Source organism: Papaver somniferum, chromosome 1, assembly GCF_003573695.1.
Source record: "Papaver somniferum cultivar HN1 chromosome 1, ASM357369v1, whole genome shotgun sequence".
Lineage (NCBI taxonomy): Eukaryota > Viridiplantae > Streptophyta > Magnoliopsida > Ranunculales > Papaveraceae > Papaver > Papaver somniferum.
In genome coordinates this window covers 75143878-75164087 of record NC_039358.1, presented here as the reverse complement: position 1 = coordinate 75164087, position 20210 = coordinate 75143878, and the positions used below count along the sequence as shown (strand labels likewise).

General features: G+C 37.0%; 2 protein-coding genes and 1 non-coding gene across 3 annotated transcripts; all 3 read left to right on the top strand.

Moving 5' to 3' along the window:
- The first annotated feature begins 3387 nt into the window (after positions 1-3387).
- On the top strand, positions 3388-3459 carry TRNAP-UGG. The gene has a single exon. It is a non-coding gene; the product is annotated as a tRNA-Pro (tRNA).
- Positions 3460-3893: 434 nt separating this feature from the next.
- Positions 3894-7633, top strand: LOC113290967 (beta-galactosidase 13-like). The gene is made up of 11 exons (XM_026540551.1): positions 3894-4344; positions 4431-4543; positions 4627-4693; positions 4773-5009; positions 5108-5202; positions 5297-5402; positions 5496-6150; positions 6246-6568; positions 6666-6811; positions 6892-7237; positions 7325-7633. Exons 1-11 carry the CDS (start codon positions 4063-4065, stop codon positions 7463-7465), a joined length of 2511 nt encoding a protein of 836 aa, XP_026396336.1. The 5' UTR covers positions 3894-4062; the 3' UTR covers positions 7466-7633.
- Positions 7634-15810: 8177 nt separating this feature from the next.
- LOC113336033 lies at positions 15811-17343 on the top strand. Its single transcript, XM_026582046.1, has 2 exons — positions 15811-16465; positions 16604-17343. The coding sequence occupies exons 1-2, from the start codon at positions 15811-15813 to the stop codon at positions 17341-17343; spliced, it is 1395 nt and encodes a 464-aa protein (XP_026437831.1).
- The last annotated feature ends 2867 nt before the right edge of the window (positions 17344-20210 follow it).

The following is a 20210-nucleotide window of genomic DNA, read 5'->3' as shown; positions in this document are numbered from 1 at the left end:
TGACAATTTTGGGCCATCATTGGATAATGATCTCTGATTATGATCTTTTGATATTTTTCATAATTGGTCATAAGGATTCCAACATCCCTCTTTCATAGCCGATGATGTTATATTCACCACACGCTGGGAAAAACATTGCGAGAGGAACACTTGTATACTGGTCCAGATATTTCTCCTATTGTTTTTCAAATCAACAACACGCAACACTTGATATGGTTGTACACTCTGTGAGAACGTGTTCAACTATTCGTTTGATTATCAATGGAGGAGCACACAGGAAAAGTAACTCTTATCTTGGGTATTGTTCGTTGAACAAGGGAATTTTTAAGAAATGATAAATCTGTTAGGATCATGGCTCTCAATGGTATGGAGACTTTCAACATCATTGGTGCAACCATCCACCATGAGCTTGCCGTAACAACGGATATGAATAATTCATACAAGATGTAAGAGACAGAACAATGTGTCCTTATGTAGGTACATCATATAAACAAATACCTTTTATTGAGATTTTAAGCATTTTGAGATTTGATAACATGACATTGTTTTAGAATCTTATTTAATTAGCCTACAAGGACATAATATCTTGAATATATGCATAAAGTCACTAAGATTTAGGTACAAGGACCTCAATATTGTGAGTAAGACCAATAATTTTATGAAATTGCCAAATTATACCAATAATTTCAGTTATGAGGTACTGAATATGGATAACGCATATCAGACATACGTTTTGATAAAAAAATGCTAGATGCTCCCGCTTTGGTATTTGCTTATGTTGTTTTATAGTCTATTATATTATTATAAACAAGAATTTCATATAGTGAGGTTAAAGAAGAGTACTTTATATTATTTTCTTGATTACAAGGATTACATTGAACATTTGGTTTCATGTATCCGACATGCATGGTAAACACTAAAGCATATAATTTGTGTGGCATTTTTCCTTTGATTTTTGTTATTCTGTTACAACTAATCTTAGAAGTATCCTGACATGAAGCTTGTTTAGAGATATATTCTGAAACCTCCATTTCGCTGCTAGTGGCTCTGCATGCTCGTGTTTTGACTGTACTTTGGAGTTTATACGAATACTAAATCTAGGTTTGTACTTTAGAAAGACGTACTTCTAGAAGTGATTTGTCAGTTGACATTTTTGCGTATTATATCGAAGTTGTTATTCATTTTCATTCATTTAGAATGGTTGATGAAGACCCATGATGATCTATAAAATTAACGTAGTAGAAGAGAATGGTAATAGATGACACCCGCAATAACATGTTAACCTTGGTTGGCACCCAAGGAATCTTCTGTAATCCTGCCAATGTCATTTTTATATATGGACATCATGTTATCACATTTTCCATCATAAGATTGATGCTGGGGTACACTTAAGTTAACATGAATATTACAGGATATGGTGATACTAAATTACGAGAGAATGTTCATATTATACTAGCTAACATGTTCAATATAGAATCTAAATTATTTTTTTTGTTGCCGATTTATGCTATTGAAATGTTCAATGACTTATCATTAGCATTTTAAATATCATAATGTAGATACATATAAATAGGTAGTTTTTTCCCATTATTTTAGGGCCATTTAATTTTTTTTTTTGGTATTTATTGGTTTTTGCTGTGGACTTATGCAGGAGGATTTTAAAGATGTAAAGTTGATTATTATTGATGAATACAACATGATTGGAAGAAAGATGCTTGTGAATATTGATCTTCTATTGAGAGGCATCTTTTTGAGCAGTGAGCCTTTCGGAAATGTCTTCATTGTGCTCTTCGACGACATACGACAACTATTACCAGTTTTTGACACTCCCTTATATGCTCAAGGCCGAAGAGAATGCAACTAGAAGGCTCTCTCTCTTACTCTGTGTTTGAGCAATGTGTCCGACTTGATAAGGTATTCCGATAATTGGGAGTTGAAGAATCACTTTGTAAAGATGATGTTGTTAAGACTAAGTGATGGCAGGTCTATTCTTCACGATTGGCATCTGTTTAACGCAAGAGATTACACGATGTTGATAATCGAAGAGAAGAAAAACTTCAAGCATGCTCTTCGTTTATTTCCCACCAAGTCTGATGTTGTCAGCTATAACCTTCAATGTTTTAAAGAGCTTGGGTACCATGTTGCATGTATTCCTTCGAAGAACAATTGTGAAACAACTAAGAGTGCAGATTCCAATGAAGCTAAAGGGTTGCAAGAAGTTATGTTGTTGTCAAAGGGTGTAAGGGTGATGTTGCGTAAAAATCTATCCACACAATATGGTTTGGATAATGGCTTGATGGGAACCGTTGTGGATGTTGTGTATTTAAATGAAGAGAAATCACCCTTAAATATGTCTGTAGCTGTTATGGTGGAATTCGAAAAGTACACCGGTCCATGAGTATATGACGGATCGAGTGTGATTCCAATCACACCAATCACAATGTTGGATATCATCTTTGGGGATAACATTTCAGCGGACTCAGTTATCGCTTATTTTATGTTGGGCAATCACGATGCATAAAGGTAAGGGATTATCAGGCAAAGGTCGATATAGGATCGAGAGAGAGTCTCAGTTTCACATTTGTTGCATTGTCGTGGATAAAAAGGGTTTCAAACCTTGCATTTTTTCCATGTTCACTTTCGAGAGACTAGCAAAAATCAGTAAATGTCAAGGGATTCCAGAAAACGTTAAAAAGAGGAGCGATTATAACAATTGTCAAGCCCGACAATATACTATCTAAAATCGTCTCTCTTGTTTTGTATATTCTTCATTTTCGAATATTTAATTTGTGTTTTGGAAAATGAATATTTATGTTTATTCTGGAAAAAAAAAACCGAAAAATTACAACTTGAAAAGACTATCATCCGGTAAGCAATTGGTCGGAATCCTAGCAACAAGCTATGCTCCAACACCTTTTTAATAGCTACCCCTACCCTATGAAAAAGGAATTCGCCGACGCAAACATTCATCATGGCTAGCCATATAATTACGCAAGCGCTTCAGAAAGTCTATGAAGTCATCACCCAATTCCCCTAAAGTGGTGAAGGCAAGTGTCCCAAAACCAAAACCATGAGACGTGCATTTCTCTAAATATTTAACATTCTTGCGAGTAACAACATTCTTGCGAGTAACAACATTCTTATTTGTGTTTCTTTTTTTCTTTTTTTTTAATATCTGAGTTTCGAAGCTGTTGCCTTGGAGATCCATTACCAGATAGGTAAGCAGATGGAGCGGCAGGTGGAGTCTCTAATACCTTATAATCACCAATTGATTAGTTGACATCGTGGTGTGAATCTACTATCAACTAGACTCCAGAAGAGGGATTTACAAGAGGGAAACTGAAATACTTGGTTCAAATGTGAACAAATTTGTATCAAAGACAATAAGGGCGTTTGGTCTAGTGGTATGATTCTTGCTTTGGGTGCAAGAGGTCCCGAGTTCGATTCTCGGAACGCCCCTTTTTATTTATCTTTTTTGTTCTTTTTACAAGCCGGCCGATACTTTGTACTCTTTTATCTTTTTTGTTCTTTTTACAAGCCGGCCGATACTTTGTACTCTTTTTTTTTTCGGTTAGTTACGTGTCGTAATGTTCCGTTGATGAATGGGAACGTCTGTAAATAGGAGAGAGAAAAACGAAATATGAGGAAGTGAAGGAATTTTCGGAGATCGTTAACAACCACGTGTCATGAACCCACGAACCAAGAAATTTTTGCCCGCCATTTTAGTTAAAAGACGCCCAACACGTTCTTTCTTCTGACTTAATATGGTAAAAACAATGTAGAGACAGAGAATAACAATTGTGAAGAAGAAATTTGAGCCAAGAACTAAAAACAGCATGTAAAAATCAAGCTTAAACCTATTACAATCCCACTACTATATAATCTCCCATCACATTCAAGCCTTAGTGCCATGGAAATTTATATTAACTTCCTTTAGGCCAAAGTATCATGAACATAGTATCTTTGTAGTTTCAACTCAACTATCCTCCTCTTTTCCTCTTCTTCTTGTTCATCTGAAACGTCTACTTCTCCTTAAACGCAAGAACATCGTTCGTTTTCGCAATGGTGATACCAGAGCGATTACTTTTCTTAACGGTGTTTCTTTCTTTATGTATCGCTTTGGTGGTTTCAGATGACGAAAAACTCAATTTAAACGCTGTCACATTTGATGGAAGGTCTATTATGGTTAATGGTAGGAGAGAGCTTTTCTTCTCTGGTTCTATTCATTACCCTCGTAGTCCTCCAGAGGAATGGCCTGAGATCTTGAACAAAGCCAAACACGGAGGCCTTAATGTCATCCAGACATACGTCTTCTGGAACATCCATGAACCCGTACAAGGACAGGTAATGCAATACATATATGCTTCAATTCTGTCATATATGCCATGTCTTGGCTTGATGACTAATATGGATTTATCTCTGCAATGCAGTTTAATTTTGAAGGGAAGTATGATATAGTTAAATTCATCAAACTTATCCAAAAGACTGGTATGTACGTAGTCCTCAGGATCGGGCCATTCATTGAAGCCGAATGGAACTTCGGGTATATTTTTCTTCATCTCTCACTATATTATGTTATTCGTCTTTGGATCGGAATTGGTTCTCAAGGAATGTTGCTTTGTGCAGAGGATTCCCATACTGGCTTAAAGAAATCCCCGGAATAACATTCCGTGCGGACGAAGACAACTTCAAGGTTTGTAAATGAACCAGATTATGCACATTATAACATGTTAGGCAAAAGAGTTTTGCTCATACTACTCCTTGTTTTGCAGTTTCACATGAAGCAGTTCACCGAAATGATCATTAAGAAGATGAAGGATGAAAAGTTATTTGCTTCTCAAGGAGGCCCAATCATTTTAGCTCAGATCGAGAACGAATATAACAATGTCCAATTGGCATACAAGAGTCTTGGAACCAGATACGTTGAGTGGGCTGGAAACATGGCTGTTGGCATGAAGACTGGAGTTCCATGGGTGATGTGCAAGCAAAAGGATGCTCCTGATCCAGTTGTAAGTTCATATTCTCTTGCTGTCACATTGTTGGCGGATTGCGGTAATGACGACTGAAATATGCTTACATATATCTAAATTCATTATATGATGCACAGATCAACACCTGCAATGGAAGGAACTGTGGAGATACTTTCACTGGACCAAACAGACCCAACAAGCCTTCCTTGTGGACTGAAAACTGGACTGCTCAGTAAGTGAAATGATTGTCCCATAACTGACTCCAAAAAATAGCACATTTCTTCACACATTCATGTTATTGAGCTCTTATTTCCCTGTGGCTGCAGATACCGAGTTTTTGGAGATCCACCATCTGCAAGATCAGCAGAAGATCTTGCATTCTCAGTTGCTCGTTTCTTCTCTAAGAATGGAACCCTTGCTAACTACTACATGGTATGCTTTTTTATATCAACAATTTGATTGATCAGAAATGCAGAAACTTTTCAATGTACTGACAAAAAAATGTGCTCATGTTTGTGTCAACAGTATTACGGAGGGACAAACTTTGGTAGAACCGCATCCTCATTTGTAACCACCCGTTACTACGATGAAGCTCCAATTGACAGTTTTGGCCTTCAGAAGGAACCAAAATGGGGTCACCTCAGGGATTTGCATACTGCTTTGAGACTAAGCAAGAAGGCATTGTTGTTTGGTGATAAGATTTCTGTTGAAATTCTGGGTGATCAACTTGAGGCAAGAATCTACGAGAAGCCAGGGGGTGAGTGCGCAGCTTTCTTGTACAACAACCGTACTAGAGAACCTGCAACTGCTACTTTCAGAGGAAACCAATACTATCTACCCGCACATTCTATCAGTATTCTCCCTGACTGCAAAACTGTTGTTTACAACACTCAAACCGTAGTTGCACAACACAATGCAAGGACCTTCCAGAAATCAGAAAGAGCTAACAGAGATGTCAAATGGGAAATGACCAGAGAAATTATCCCCACAGTTGATGATGCAAAAATTAAATACATTGAACCCTTGGAACTCTTAGCACAAACCAAGGACACCACTGACTACCTCTGGTATACCACAAGGTTTGAGGTCAAGAGTGAGGACTTAGAGGGCAGTCATCCAGTCATCCAAGTTGCAAATCTTGGTCATGCAATGGGAGCATTCGTAAACGGAGAATACATAGGTGAAATTCTATTACTCTAATGCAATTTTTCATCCAAGTTCCATTTCTGTCAGAAACATTTGTGTTCTCATATTATGATTTTTTCATGCCTTCAGGAAACGGACATGGAAACAACATTGATAAGAGTTTCAGCTTCAAAGCACCCGTAAATCTAAAGGTAGGAACCAACGATATTAGCTTGTTGGGAATGACAGTTGGACTTCCGGATAGTGGAGCATACCTAGAGCATCGTATGGCGGGTGTTCACGCTGTAGCTATTGAAGGTTTGAAGTCTGGAAGACGTGACCTCTCATTCAACGGCTGGAACCATAAGGTGGGTATGGAGGGTGAGAAAATCAAACTCTTCACACAGGGTGGATCTCACAGAGCTACATGGTCTAGTGCTAAGGGCAAAGGGAAGCCTCTTACTTGGTACAAGGTATTGCGAACTTAAATACCAAGACTGTCTCAAAGTTTCATTCAATTCCAGAATTGGATTTGCAAAAGATGCTTATTTTTTTCTTACATCATGGCAGAGATACTTTGATACTCCTGAAGGAGACTCTCCCCCTGCTATTGACATGTCTACCATGGGAAAAGGAATGGTGTGGGTAAATGGACAAAGCATTGGTCGCTACTGGGTGTCCTATCTTTCTCCTATTGGCAAGCCAAGTCAAGTAGAGTAAGTACTACTACAGCTGCAGTAATCACATTTCCCATGCAGATGCAATTGTGCATGTCTCTCACTTTGTTTCTCTGCAGGTACCATATCCCAAGGTCATTCTTGAAGCCATCTGATAACCTTTTGGTTATCTTCGAAGAAGAAGGAGGTGACATTGATGGAGTTCAAATTGTACTTGCAAAAAGAGATACAATCTGTAGCTTTGTTTCTGAATACCACCCACCAACAGTCAAGTCATGGGCAAGACAGGATGCAAAGATTACAGCTTTGAAAGATGACATGAAGCCAAAGGCACACTTGAAGTGTCCTAACTACAAAGTTATGGCCTCTATCGATTTCGCAAGCTTCGGTAATCCTACCGGTGTTTGTGGAATCATTAGTGCCGGTAACTGCACTTCAGCTTCAAGCCAGAAAGTTGTCGAACAGGTAAAAAAGGCTACTCGCTTCTACTACTACTATAATTACTTTCCTTGGTACATTTCTGAGCTTGTTTTATGTTTTTCTGTGAAACAGTACTGCTTAGGGAAGACTGAATGTAGCATACCGATTGATCGCAAAATATTCGACAAGGATCAAGGACCATGCCCAGAAATCCAAAAGATGCTAGCAATCCAAGCAACCTGTGTTGAGGGTAGTCACAAACGCGAGCAGTGATGTTCATGATTGAGAGAGATTCGATTTAATATATCATAAATTTAACAAGTTCTAATCGTGTTCATGAACTTATTAGCTTGATCAGAATGTACTAATGAGAGATGTTGAATGAAAGAAAAAAAAATACAATTCTAGAAAAATATATGGGTCTCCGAATTCTTTTTTTTTTATGTTTTTTGGATGTATTATTTTTGTTGATCAGCGTTGAGCATTAATGCAATTTTTTTGAGCATACTAATGACTCTCTATACCTATCTGAATATTTTATGAGAGAAGACATTGTAAATGGTGAGCATGGATGGCTCGTCCAAAGAGAACCCTGGTCCTGTATTGTCCAAGGAAATCATAATGGTTAGTGTTTTGCATTACTGGTAGAGAAATTATATGCTATGTGAAATTCCTGCGAAATAGATATGCCGAAAAGGAGGTGTTGAATGATGGGACAAAAAATAGATACGTCAAAGGCATCTGAACAGGTGGAGCGGAAGTCCGTATGGCAATCATAAAAAAAATTGGGTTCTTGGAAAAATGGCGTGAACTAGTTTTTGAATGCATTTCAACTACTTTGCTTGTTGTGCTAAACAGTCTTAGATGTTGTGCAGAATCTTTGTCTAAACAGTCTTGAATGTTGAGTCAAAGGGTCTAATTAAAGGTCGTAAAATCTGTGACAATACACCAACAGTAAGACCTTTTGTGATGCAAACACAACTAATAGCACCGATTAAGTGAAGTTATTTACTGATTTCAGTGTTGCACCTGGTCGATTAATAAATCTGAACAAATCGTGGGTGATAGAGTCGTATATGACATAAAACAGACTCTAGGAGTGGAAGTCTTTTTTTTTTTTTTGACATGACTAGGAGTGGAATTCAAACTTATAATTTAGGGTCCCCATTATTTACTAATAAATCTAAGATTAAAAATAAAATTATGTTAAAGGGCCCATGCCCATGGATGTGTGGTCCAAAACGGGAGTCTTTTGGTTTTCCATTCTCCATGTATACAAACATATGATATCCATGTAACCACATAACTCTTATCAATGGAATCTCTCTCTTTCTCTACCTCTTTCTCTTTCCCTATTATATTCTACTGTAAAACGTTATCATGCACGAAGTTGTACCGCAGAACTATATGGGATCGATTGATTTTTTTTCTTTTTCCATCAACGCTGGAATCAAATAAGATGGTGGATTTTTTTTTCTGTTTCCTGCTTTTGATTTTGGCATATACATTGGGTATATTAAAGCTGCGACGAAAATTGATTTGATCAGGAATTAGGGATTATTTCGATTAATCGTTTGTAATCAAAAATTATTTTGATTTATTATCTTTCATACCGTGTACGTACTAATCAGGAGATAATCTTAATCTTCATCGATTAATCTTAATCTTAATCAGGAGATTTAGAAGATCCACGGAAAATCTGGCTGTTTGCTTTCTCGCGAATCTGGGAAAGCAAGCCTTTTCGTTTTCTCATGAGTCTGTGAAAGAAATGCAACTCGGTCCGACCCGGTCAACTCGGTCTGACCCAACTCAATCCGTCCTAACTCAGTCTGACCTATTCGACTCGGTCCGATCTAGCCGACCCGGCGCAGCTTAGTCCAGTCCAGTTTTACGGCTTTGGGACGTGCACGAGCAAGTCTGTACCGGTTTTTCCTATATACAGTGGGAACCAGAAATGTGAGGTATGTAACTAAAGACCGAATATTCGTTGGGTTTATTTGTTTGTTTTTAGAACATGCCTAGTTTTGTTTATATTTGTCTTAAGATAAGTTAACAACGTATAAACAGTCAATTTAAATTATGATTGTTGATCTCGATCATTAAGAATTTTGGTCTTAATGCTATTTTATTCTCTTGAATATGTGTTCAATTGGTTGTACCAACTCTAATGTATTTATTTGGGGTTTAGAAGTATTTGGACCATTATTGCGTACTTGATATTGTCTCCCCAAATTTGAATGTTTCGTGAAATGTAATCCACGTGCTAGATTATTAAAAAGTCAGTAATTTCAAAACAATTGCAAATAAAATCACATGTATCCCAATTTTTGTGGAAGAACACACAAAAGATGATATGGGTTAGAAAATTTCCATTTCTCTACTTCATCCATGATACTAACGAACCAGTATATGTTGAAGTACGACAACAAGAGAACTATCTTTAGTAATATATTCAACCTAAAGTACGTGGTTGACATGTGTAGTGAGATTCTCTTGGCCTGTTGAGATAAAGAAATTTCTCAAATTAAGCTTAATGTAGCAAAATTAAAAATGGAAAGAACCCGAAGTAATGGAGGTTAGACGTACCCACTCATGTAAAGCATGTGAAAAGGGAAATATATATCATGAGACAAAAATGTATTTTTTTTTGCCCAGCAGTAATGACACCAAAGTACAGGTATCAACTGAACATGAGATAAAGCTAAGATGTAATTCTAGCTCTCACCAAAGAGTTGGGAATGAATCTTCTTACCGGTATTGGTACAAGCAATGTAATGCAGGTACCATAGTAACACCCAATTTCCATAGGAAAGTCATAATTTAGACATCAACTTTAATGAGAAGAAGCACTTTTCCTGGCCAATTGACTATTTAATTGAACTAGATCCAATATCTGCGCTTATGGAATGAAAAGTACACCATTCCCAAGAAACAAAAATTCTCTAAAACACTTGAGATATTTCTAGATGAAACGTAACATATATTCACTCTAAAGTAATTGAGTTGAATCTCACTTTTGTTACTAATAATGCCACACCACTTATTTAATATCTCAAGACTCAATGTCTAACAGATAATTGTTTCCCTCCCACCAGCTTAAGGAATTTAAACTAGTTGTTGATGTGGATACGAGGATTGGATCATCGAGAGCAGCACTGCTCAAAATTTGTTTTCTAGATAGAACAAAGACGTCATAAAATCTCTACATGTACCGAGAGATAATCACACCTTGTTAAATTCCAAAGAAACCCATGCAAATAGATATCATGTGGAACCTCCCAATGATGAGAACGTAATTGATTGCATCTTTTATAGTCTCTAATATATTTGGAAGGAAATATATTTTAGAGAAACTAATGAGTCAACTAGTGAAATGTAAATCACTATAGTATTTGGATTATTGAATCCATATTGATTCCGACGATGAAATGTTGGGAATTGACTCATACAGACTTTGACATAACCATAAAGGCACTTTGGTAGTGACATGATGTTTTGTTTTGAAAAGATTCATACGTACACCACTGTGTTTGAGTGGACGATACAAGGGGAAAAAATATTGACAGAAGGCGAAGTAATGGCACATCTCTCAATAAAATAAGTGTTTTCTAAAATACTAGATCCCCTCCCCCCCCCCCCCCCATTTTACTCATTTTACAAAGTCTTCAGTAAAACATGATCGAGACCATCCTAAGATGCAAATGGTAAACAATCCATATTACAAAGATAAGAAGGTGAAATTTAGAAAAATATTCATGCAGAATGCGGAACATTAAAGTGACTTATGGCTCTGGAGAATGTTTTGACATTTTGAACTAGTTATAGTTCCCAAGAAATTTGCGTTTAAAAACTCCTAGCACATATTACACAATACAAAGTGCAAAGGCTCACCACCCTTATTAATGCTAGAGAATTTACATCAAAAGGAATTGATGAATATTGCATGTTTAATAGGATCAATATAGAGCATCTTATACCCAATGGTCTCGCAGAGGATACCATCGAAGGTTACAGATGGTGCCTAAGGAATAGGTTATGCGTACCAACCTATCTTTTATTTCTTTGGGGATATGCAATATTACACGCATCTTACTTGATTCTTTTTTAGAACCCAATATTAGTCAACCTTTTATGCGTACCAGTTGGTAACTGGATTTAAGCCTGACATTCGTGTTCTTACGCATTTTTTTGTTGCACTATATATGTGCCATTACGACTCCACATCGTACTATCATGGGTCTTCAAAACTATTAAGTAGTTATGTTGGAAATGAGTTCCAAAAATTATCCGCATTTTAAAACTTTTGGCAGGAGATCTCTTACCGCTAGATTTGCGGGTTATCACTTTAATGAGACAGTCTTCCCGTCGTTAGGAGGAGATAAAAAAAAGTATTTTCTAAGTGAACGAAATGAATTGTCGTGGTGTGTTCACACTGTGTCTCATATTGATTCTTATACTCCACAAATGTAAATGTGAAATGATAAAGAATATTCGATTTTCAGAATGTACACTGATGTTGCTAAAGTGATGAGATCACATATACCAGCTACAACCTACCTGCAAAGTTACAAATCCTCAATACGGGATATACACCATAGACTAAGGTGTTGCAACTACACTCAGTGGAAGTGTGGTTGAGGCCGTGGCTCCATAAAGGAAGTTGGAGAGACCACTTTTGGTTCGATCAATCCTCACCTAGAAAGGAAGTAGGTGAGTAAGGCACAACTTATTTATATCATCATAAATCATCTCAAAAGATTTTCTCTGAAAATGTCCATGAATCAAACTGGAGGACGCTCCGAAGTTTTAAATGATTCTAGAGAACAATGAAATCCTGACGGATTATGAGAATGCACATGAGTCAATGGAAGGATCGTGCGTGCACAATGATGATATAATCCATAAATAGTTATTCCAGAAGTAGAGCACAATGTGATCGAACCATGCTTTATTTTGATTAATTTCAAATAAATAGCATATTTGGCCTACGCAATACAGGTAGAACTTAGTTCTTTGACAAATATACGGGTATTTGGTGTGGTAGTGCTAACCAACCTAGTGTAAATCCTATGGGACATATGTGGTTATTTGTCACAAAGTGTAGTGAGAAGAATGAGGACTTAAAGTATAAATAATCACCTTATGGCGCGAGGTTTCTCACAAACCCCTGGATCGCTTACTCTTTTGAACATTATAATGTTCAGTTAATTAGTTTGCTTGGTAGTTTCAAAAGAACTTGAAACATAGTAGATGTGGTTATATCTCTGGAGATTTAGGCTCAAAGATATTTGCAAAAGTGCATGATGGCCTTTTGCTCCCCAAGTCGAATGACTCTAAACCACGGAGTGTGTTTGCAGTTACATTGGAACATTCACTTATTGATTTAAACAATCAGGCGAATGTGGTATACCCGTCTAAGTGACTATTTGATTGGGAAGGGATAAACAAATAAGGTTTCGTGCCATGCGTATTAAATAAGTTTCTGATTCAGAATTATAGCTATCTATGTCGAGGGTATGGACATGATAAGTACTCTTGATGGAATAAGATATCTTACAAGCTATTTAAATCTGAATTTGAGATGATGAAAATTCTGGGAAATCTCGATCTTATCTATGTTATAAACTAGAAGACCGAGCTTGTGGTATATTATTCCACCAGTTTGCATATGTCTATTGTCAGGCAATGTAACAAGGACGTGCATGCTGCTAGCACTCCCATGATTAGTCGAGTTTCAAATGTACATAAATGACCAATTCGTCTAAAGGAAGATGACGAAGTTGGGTCGGGAGATGAACTTTCCTTATCTAAGTATAATACACGCATTATTGTACTTAGCATAATGTACTCGACCAAATGTTACATCCAATGAACTTGTTAGCTAGATATATCTTAGCGCCAATGCAACGTCATTGGAATGGTATAGTGAATGTAATCATGTGCTTAAAAGTAACCATTGAAATAAATTTGTTTTATCCATGCAAAGACATAAAAAGGAATGCTAACGAAAGTGCAATCCCAAGGTTGTTGATTATAAAGGAACAATTATCTCTTCTCCAACGAAAGTAATCAGGGGGAGATACGGTAGACTATTTTCTAGGTTATTACCGATATTCAGTTTCGAAAAGTACATGACTAAAGGAACAGTCTGGAACAACTATGAAAGTAATCAGGGGAGATGCCGACATCAGGGGGAGGATCCAAGGATATGATGTCGACATAATTTACTTCGAAATTGAAGCTATTTTGTACTCTTTTTCCCTTCGATCGAGAATAGTTTTTCCCAAAGGGTTTTGTTACTCGACAAGGTTTTTAGCGAGACAATACTAAAAGCATTAAGTATGTTGAACGTTGAAGACATAAATATCGCATTGATATTATTGAAAATATCTGAATCAAAGAAATGAAACACGATAGTCTGTTAAGCAACATAACTTCCAGAATCAACAACATGGTTCTATAAACATCCAAGTCACCAAATTAAAGTGTGATAAACTCCTTTTGACTGCATTAGACTAATGAAAATTTTCTGACATCAGGGGGAACATCTAATGGTGTGTTGAACTCTTTTCCTTCACCGAGGTTACTTTTTCCCACAGGGTTTTGTTGCTCGGCAAGGTTTTTAATGAGACAACAACAAACACCGGGAAGTAATTTCCCAACTAAGGCTATTGTCTTTCCCACAAAGATTTTCTTCCTTAGGAGTTGTGAAACAACTATTCAACTTCAAGGGAACAAAGTGATCATATGCAACAGATCACCTTTACTTGCATCTGTCACGTTGTACTCTTTTCCCTTCGTCAAGGTTTTATCCCACTGGGTTTTCCTTGTCAATTTTTTAATGAGGAAACATATTCGAGTCCAACTATGTTCTAAGTTTGCTTAATATTGTACTCTTTTTCTTTAGTTCAGGTTTTGTCCCTCTGGGTTTCCCTGGCGAAGTTTTAACGAGGCAATTACTTAGACTCATCGATCTATGAAGATCGTATTGCATTTGATGAACTACATGTAAAGTAAGAGACAACATGTGAAGAGTTGTACCAAGGTTTTATCCCACTGGGTTTTTCCTTGTCAAAGTTTTAGTAAGGCAATTGATTTCGGCACAAGTCATCAAGAAGAGAACGACATTTGAAGAACTACATTCAAAGCACTATATGTGAAGCACTATGTATAAAGTTTTGTTGTTAAACCACACAAGGGGGAGTGTTAAAGGGCCCATGACCATGGATGTGTGGTCCAAAACGGGAGTCTTTTGGTTTTCCCTTCTCCATGTATACAAACATATGATATCCATGTAACCACATAACTCTTATCAATGGAATCCCTCTCTTTCTCTACCTCTTTCTCTTTCCCTATTATATCCTACTGCAAAAAATTAGTGTAATTTTGATTTTGCAAGTAAATAAGTGAAGGTTGGTTGGTCCAGTTTACAAGGTAATTTTGAGTTTCTTGTTGATATTTTGTTATCTCCTGCTGGCCAAATTTCGAGCCACTTCCATTGGGTGTGACTTCTTGATGAAACTATATACTCCTAAACTTGATCTCTAGGCATGCGTCCAGATGGTTCAGTAATTGTTGTCAAGCAACTCTCTATGTATCCGCATCAAGGAATTTTATGTTCAGACACATGGTAGTCCTTATGCAGAATTTCAATCCAAGATGATTCCTCACCTAATAAAAGCTGAAACAAGAAACAAACGCCTTATGCTAATAAAAAACTAAGAAGAGAGTTGTAGGTTATTAATCTTGGATTGACATGTCCAAGGCTTTTGATAGAGTTGATTAGGAATTCCTAATCAATGCTATGAAAGCCTTTGGTTTTGACTATAATTTTGCAACTTGATCCATCAATGCATTTCTACATCTTCTATTGCAGTTTTGCTAAATGGTTGCCCTAGTGAATTTATTAAACCCACTAGGGGGCTTAGACAAGGAGATCCCCTCTCTCCTTATCTATTTATCATCTGTATGGAAATTTTATCTAGACTCCTTCTAACTGGTGAAGATGAGCAAATTATCCATGGAGTAAAAGTCACTCCAAAAAATAGCCCTATTTCTCATCTGTTTTTTGCATATGATTGCCTTCTTTTCATTAGAGTTGATCTTAAGGAGAGTCATAATATCCTTACTCTTATAGAATCCTTTAGTAAAGCTTCAGGCCAATTGATAAACTTTGAAAATTTTGGAGTTTTCTTTAGTTGGAAAGTACAACCTAAACATCAAAGGATGATCTGCAAATTACTAAAAATAAAAAAATAGACCCAAAAGATACTTATATAGGAACTCCTCTGTTTATAAGTAGAGCTAAATTTCAACTCTTTGATTCAATAGTGGAAAAGATGGAGCAAAGAATTCAAAGATGGATTGGAAAAACTCTGGCAGAAGCCAGTAAAATGGTTCTCAATAAAGCAACTCTAGCCAGTATGGCTAGCTTTCAAATGAATTGCTTTATTCTGCCTAGGAAAATCACCAAAAAGATAGATGCCCCCCAAAGAGACTTTTGGTGGGGTAAAGAAACAAATTCTAAGGGATATTATCCAAAATCCTATTCTTGCCTTTGCAAACTTAGAATTAAATGAGGATTACGATTTAGAAATGCACAAAAATTCAACTTAGCCATGATAGCTAAGCTTGGATGGAGACTCTTAACTGAACCTAGTGCACTTTGGGTATCACAATTAAAACCTAGATATTTTAGAAATTCCTCTGTCTTTAAAGCTAAAATACCAACCACTAGCTTCTGGATTTGGAAATGTATAAGTAAAGGCATTCTCTTGGTTGAACAAAATAGAATTTGGGAAATATGGGATGGTAATAACACAAATATTTGGGATGATAACTGGACCCCAAACTTAGAAAACAATCTTAGCAGCTTTAAAACAACTACTAACTCTCACTTAACACTTGTGAAGGATCTGTTAGATCCTGTCACTAAGAAGTGGAATTTTTCTTTGCTGATTGAAATGTTTCCTATGTCCATTGCCAACAAAATTAACAATGTCAGAATAGCTAAAGGTAAATCAGATACACTTAGATGGCTGCTCACAAAATCAGGGGTTTTTACTGTTAAGTCAATGTATAATGAGCTCACCGAAAAAACTAGAAGTCATTACAATCTAGGTCAGCCAGATTCTTTTTGGAACTCTTTATGGAACTTAAATTTTTCTCAAAGAATTAAAATCTTTGCTTGGAAATGCTTACAGAATGCTCTATCAACAAATCTTAAGCTAGAAAAATTCATAGAAGATATTCATCCCGATTGTCCTCTAAACTGTAATGTTGTAGAATATATAGAACATATATTATTTTTTTGTCCCTATGCCAAAGATGTTTGGGAAGCTGAACCATACCCAGTGAAACTGCAATTTCATAGTTCTACAACTTTCTTAGACATTTAGAAGAACTGGATAGGTAAAAAGAATACTATTATACCTGTAGAAATTGCTTTGACAAAAGCATGGTTCATATGGAAGGAGAGATGCAATCTTGTTTTTGAAAACAAACAGTATACAAGTGCTCAATTAGGTTCTGAAATTCAAAGATACTTAGAATTATGGTACAAGGATCATCCCTTACTAAATCAAGTTAAAATAAGAGGAGATAAGACTCGTAACTGGAATCCACCGAAGAGATCTCAGCTGAAACTAAATATTGATGCAGCTTCGACCTCTGCTATTGTGCCAGCAGGTTTCTCTTTAATTCTTAGAAATGATGCAGGGATTCTTGAACAAGGAAGAGCAGGAGCATTCATAGCCTCTACCTCTGAAGAAGCGGAAGCCCTAGGACTGTTGCAAGGAGCGAAAAGGGCGACAAAAATTGGTTTGTCAAACTTTTCAATAGAAGGAGATTGCAAGAACCTTTTTGATCACCTTAATGGAAATGAATCTTCCATAGAATGGAAGAACATCACCATATTAGATGATGCTATCAATGAACTCAAGTCTTGTAATAATTTTCTAGGTTTTTATTTTGTATCAAGAACAACTAACAATGTAGCTGACTTAATGGCCAAAAAAGCCAAAAACTTCAGTTCATATCTTAATTGGATGAAGGAACCTCCAGAATGTATTAGAGTAGATTTAGAAGTAGATAAATCAAATGTTAGAGCCGATTCCTCTGGTTCAACATTACCAATTTGTAAGGATTACTAACTCCCCAAGTTAGTCTTTTGTTTGCAATTTAACTCACAAAAAGAAGGGTTATTAATCTTGGATAGTGTTCCGCGGATATTTTGATACTGCAAAAAGTCTATTATTGGGGCTTTGAGGGGGTGTGAATTTGGGGGCTTAAAATGCTAGGTGGAGACTAAATGTATAGGGGGAGATCATATTTATGTGAAAGTTCAAAAACACCCTCATATATTTTCATTTAAGACACTTCTACCCTTCCATTAACTGATTAATCTAATCAATAAAAAAAACTGTTTTTCATCAAATTTAAAAACTGTTTACGGCTGGGAGTTCTTTGTTTCCCAGCCATAAATAAGTACCACAGTTAGGATATGTTTGTTTCCAAGCCATTTATAGGTACCACGGTTTGGAAATAGAAGAACTCTCAGACGTAATTTAGTCGATGCGTACGAGGTAGAATAATCCTATCCGCAACAACTTAATCACGGCTGTGACTTTCCTAGCCGTATATATTTCTGTATTCGAATTCATGTTTCAGCGGTAGTGTTTCCGTCTAGGTTTCCTATTTGTAATATTAATAAGCAATGAGAAAAGAAAACTTCCCAGCCGTTATTGTTTTTACGACTTGGTCGATAAATCAAAATCCCATCCGTTATTCCTGTTGCGGCTGGGACTTTTCACTTTTCCTAGACGTTTTTTGATTACGTATTGGTCGTTTGATAATCAACCCATCCGTAACTTTATTTTCATCTGGAACTTTGCATACATCCTAGCCCTTTTTTGTTGTCAGCTACGTTTTGTCAAGATTTCCCAGCCGTTGTGACTTATCTTCTTTTGCATTCTTGCCTGGTTTGTCTTTGAACATAAACGAAATGAGGAAGAAAAGAGAAATAGAAGTAACACCTTCTAGTGAGCCCACTCCGCAACCTTGTCACGGAAAACCATTGGGTGCAAACGCAAGGAATACAAGTGAAGTTGGAGTTGGTGGAGTAAGTGAATTTGTGCTTGCTGTTAGTGGAGAAAATAAAGGTGGAGTTTCAGGAGGAAATGATGGTCTTGCTGTTACTGGTGGAAATGAAGGTGAAGTTGCTGTAGGAAATCAAGGTGTAGATACTGTTGCTGTAGGAAATCAAGGTATAGATGCTGTTTCTATAGGAAATCAAGGTGTAGATACTGAAGTTACCACTTCTAGTGCTGCTCTTGATCAAGGTGTAGTTGTTACTGAAGTTGGTAGTTCTAGTGGTGCTGCTCTTGATAAAGGTAAAACAGTGGTTGAGGAGGACAAGAAGGATGGAAAGAAGAAGTATCCAACAAAGGAGAATGCAAGAGACATCAATTTTTACCTAAAAAGAAGAATGGGAGACCTTGGGGTTTGCCAATAGATCGTCCCGTCTTGATTGGTTACGAGTTATTATGGGCTGCTAGAGTCTGTGCCGCAAAGGTAATAAATCAAACTTAATATATGTTTTTCATTTTATTATGGATATTCAATCGTAACAACCAAAATTTCATATTATTTGTAGTTTCCCGATAAAGAGGTTCCTAAACTAAAGTACCAACAACCAAGGTTTTGGCCGTTGGATGGTGAGCATCCAGAGCATCTAGATGTGGTAGCTTTGGTAAAAGCTTCGGGGTTATGGTCCGGAATCGAGGCGCTGCAGAAGTCGTATGATGTTGTGACAGTTTGTAATTTTAGAGAAAGATTCTGGCCCGAAACCATGACTTTCCAACTCCCATTCGGCGAGATGACTATGACTCCGGATGATGCAAAGAAAATCACCGGTCTTGCTTTGGAAGGAAAGGCTGTGTATGATGGTTTCAACAATACTCTACCTTATGATGAGCTTTATGCCTTGGCTAACCACTGTCTTGGATGGAGCAAATATCAAACGGAAGAAGAGTTTGAGATTGGTTATGGTGCCCCGCCAAGAGCTAAAAGGGGATTTAAACAACCGGGTGAACGTCGTGAAACAAATAATTTGTCAAGGAAGATTAACCTGGTTCGTCTGAGGGAGCAGTTTGAGTATTCTGACCGTAAGACCAAGAATGGACAGATCGTGATGGACGCAGAAATAGCTAGACATACGGCTATAGCTTACTTGTTGCACGCTCTTGGGACCGTCTTTTTTCCCGATTTCTCATGAAATAAGGTAAATGCTTGTTATTTGCAGTGGTTGAAGACTCTCAGTCTCGATCCGGAAACAAACGAGGTTCCTAGGTACTCATGGGGAACCACCCTCCTTGCTAGTGTGATGGAGAATCTTTGCAAAGCTTCTAGGTGGAACATAACACAAATTACGGGATGTGTTGCTCTTATCCAGGTATATTTTTGTGTTAATATAACAAATGTTGGTTTATTTTACTTTTATATATATTGGTTTGTATGTATAATTGATTAATTTTTGTTCCGTAGTCATGGGTTTACGACCATTTCAAATCCTTGAGGCCTACTCGGGATACAAAATGGCCTCTAGAGAAACCTACAGGAGGAAGATACCCCTTTAGAGAGACCCAACACAAGGATAAAGAGAATGAAATGGTCGAAATGAGGAGAAAATTGGATGCTTTGACAATTAATGATGTGGTGTTTGATCCATATTTGAAACTTGACGAGGATGGAGATGAGGAAGTTGGTGATAGAGTATTTTCTAATGTGGCGACCTATACGGGACCTTTGTTTCATTCAACCGGGTTCGTCATTTTGGATCCTAACGCTCCTCCAAATTGGTATTGTCCAGAAAATTGTACCTCAAGAATCTCGTTTTCCACTGAGCGTATCCAACTCCATGATTAAGGAAAAAGATGTCAAATTGAACTATGCAACAACAATAGCTCCGTCGGTCGAAGATTGGAATGCTCGTTCCCAACAAGCAAACCAAATGAGTAGA

What these genes read in the sequence shown, in the direction of transcription:
- LOC113290967 (XM_026540551.1), top strand. Translation starts at nt 4,063, where the DNA reads ATGGTGATACCAGAGCGATTACTTTTCTTAACGGTGTTTCTTTCTTTA. An exon ending in CGGACGAAGACAACTTCAAG is followed by an intron (nt 4,694 to 4,772) that starts GTTTGTAAATGA and finishes CTTGTTTTGCAG; the next exon opens with TTTCACATGAAGCAGTTCAC. An exon ending in AGGATGCTCCTGATCCAGTT is followed by an intron (nt 5,010 to 5,107) that starts GTAAGTTCATAT and finishes TATGATGCACAG; the next exon opens with ATCAACACCTGCAATGGAAG.
- LOC113336033 (XM_026582046.1), top strand. Translation starts at nt 15,811, where the DNA reads ATGATAGCTAAGCTTGGATGGAGACTCTTAACTGAACCTAGTGCACTT. An exon ending in TCCCGATTGTCCTCTAAACT is followed by an intron (nt 16,466 to 16,603) that starts GTAATGTTGTAG and finishes AGAACTGGATAG; the next exon opens with GTAAAAAGAATACTATTATA.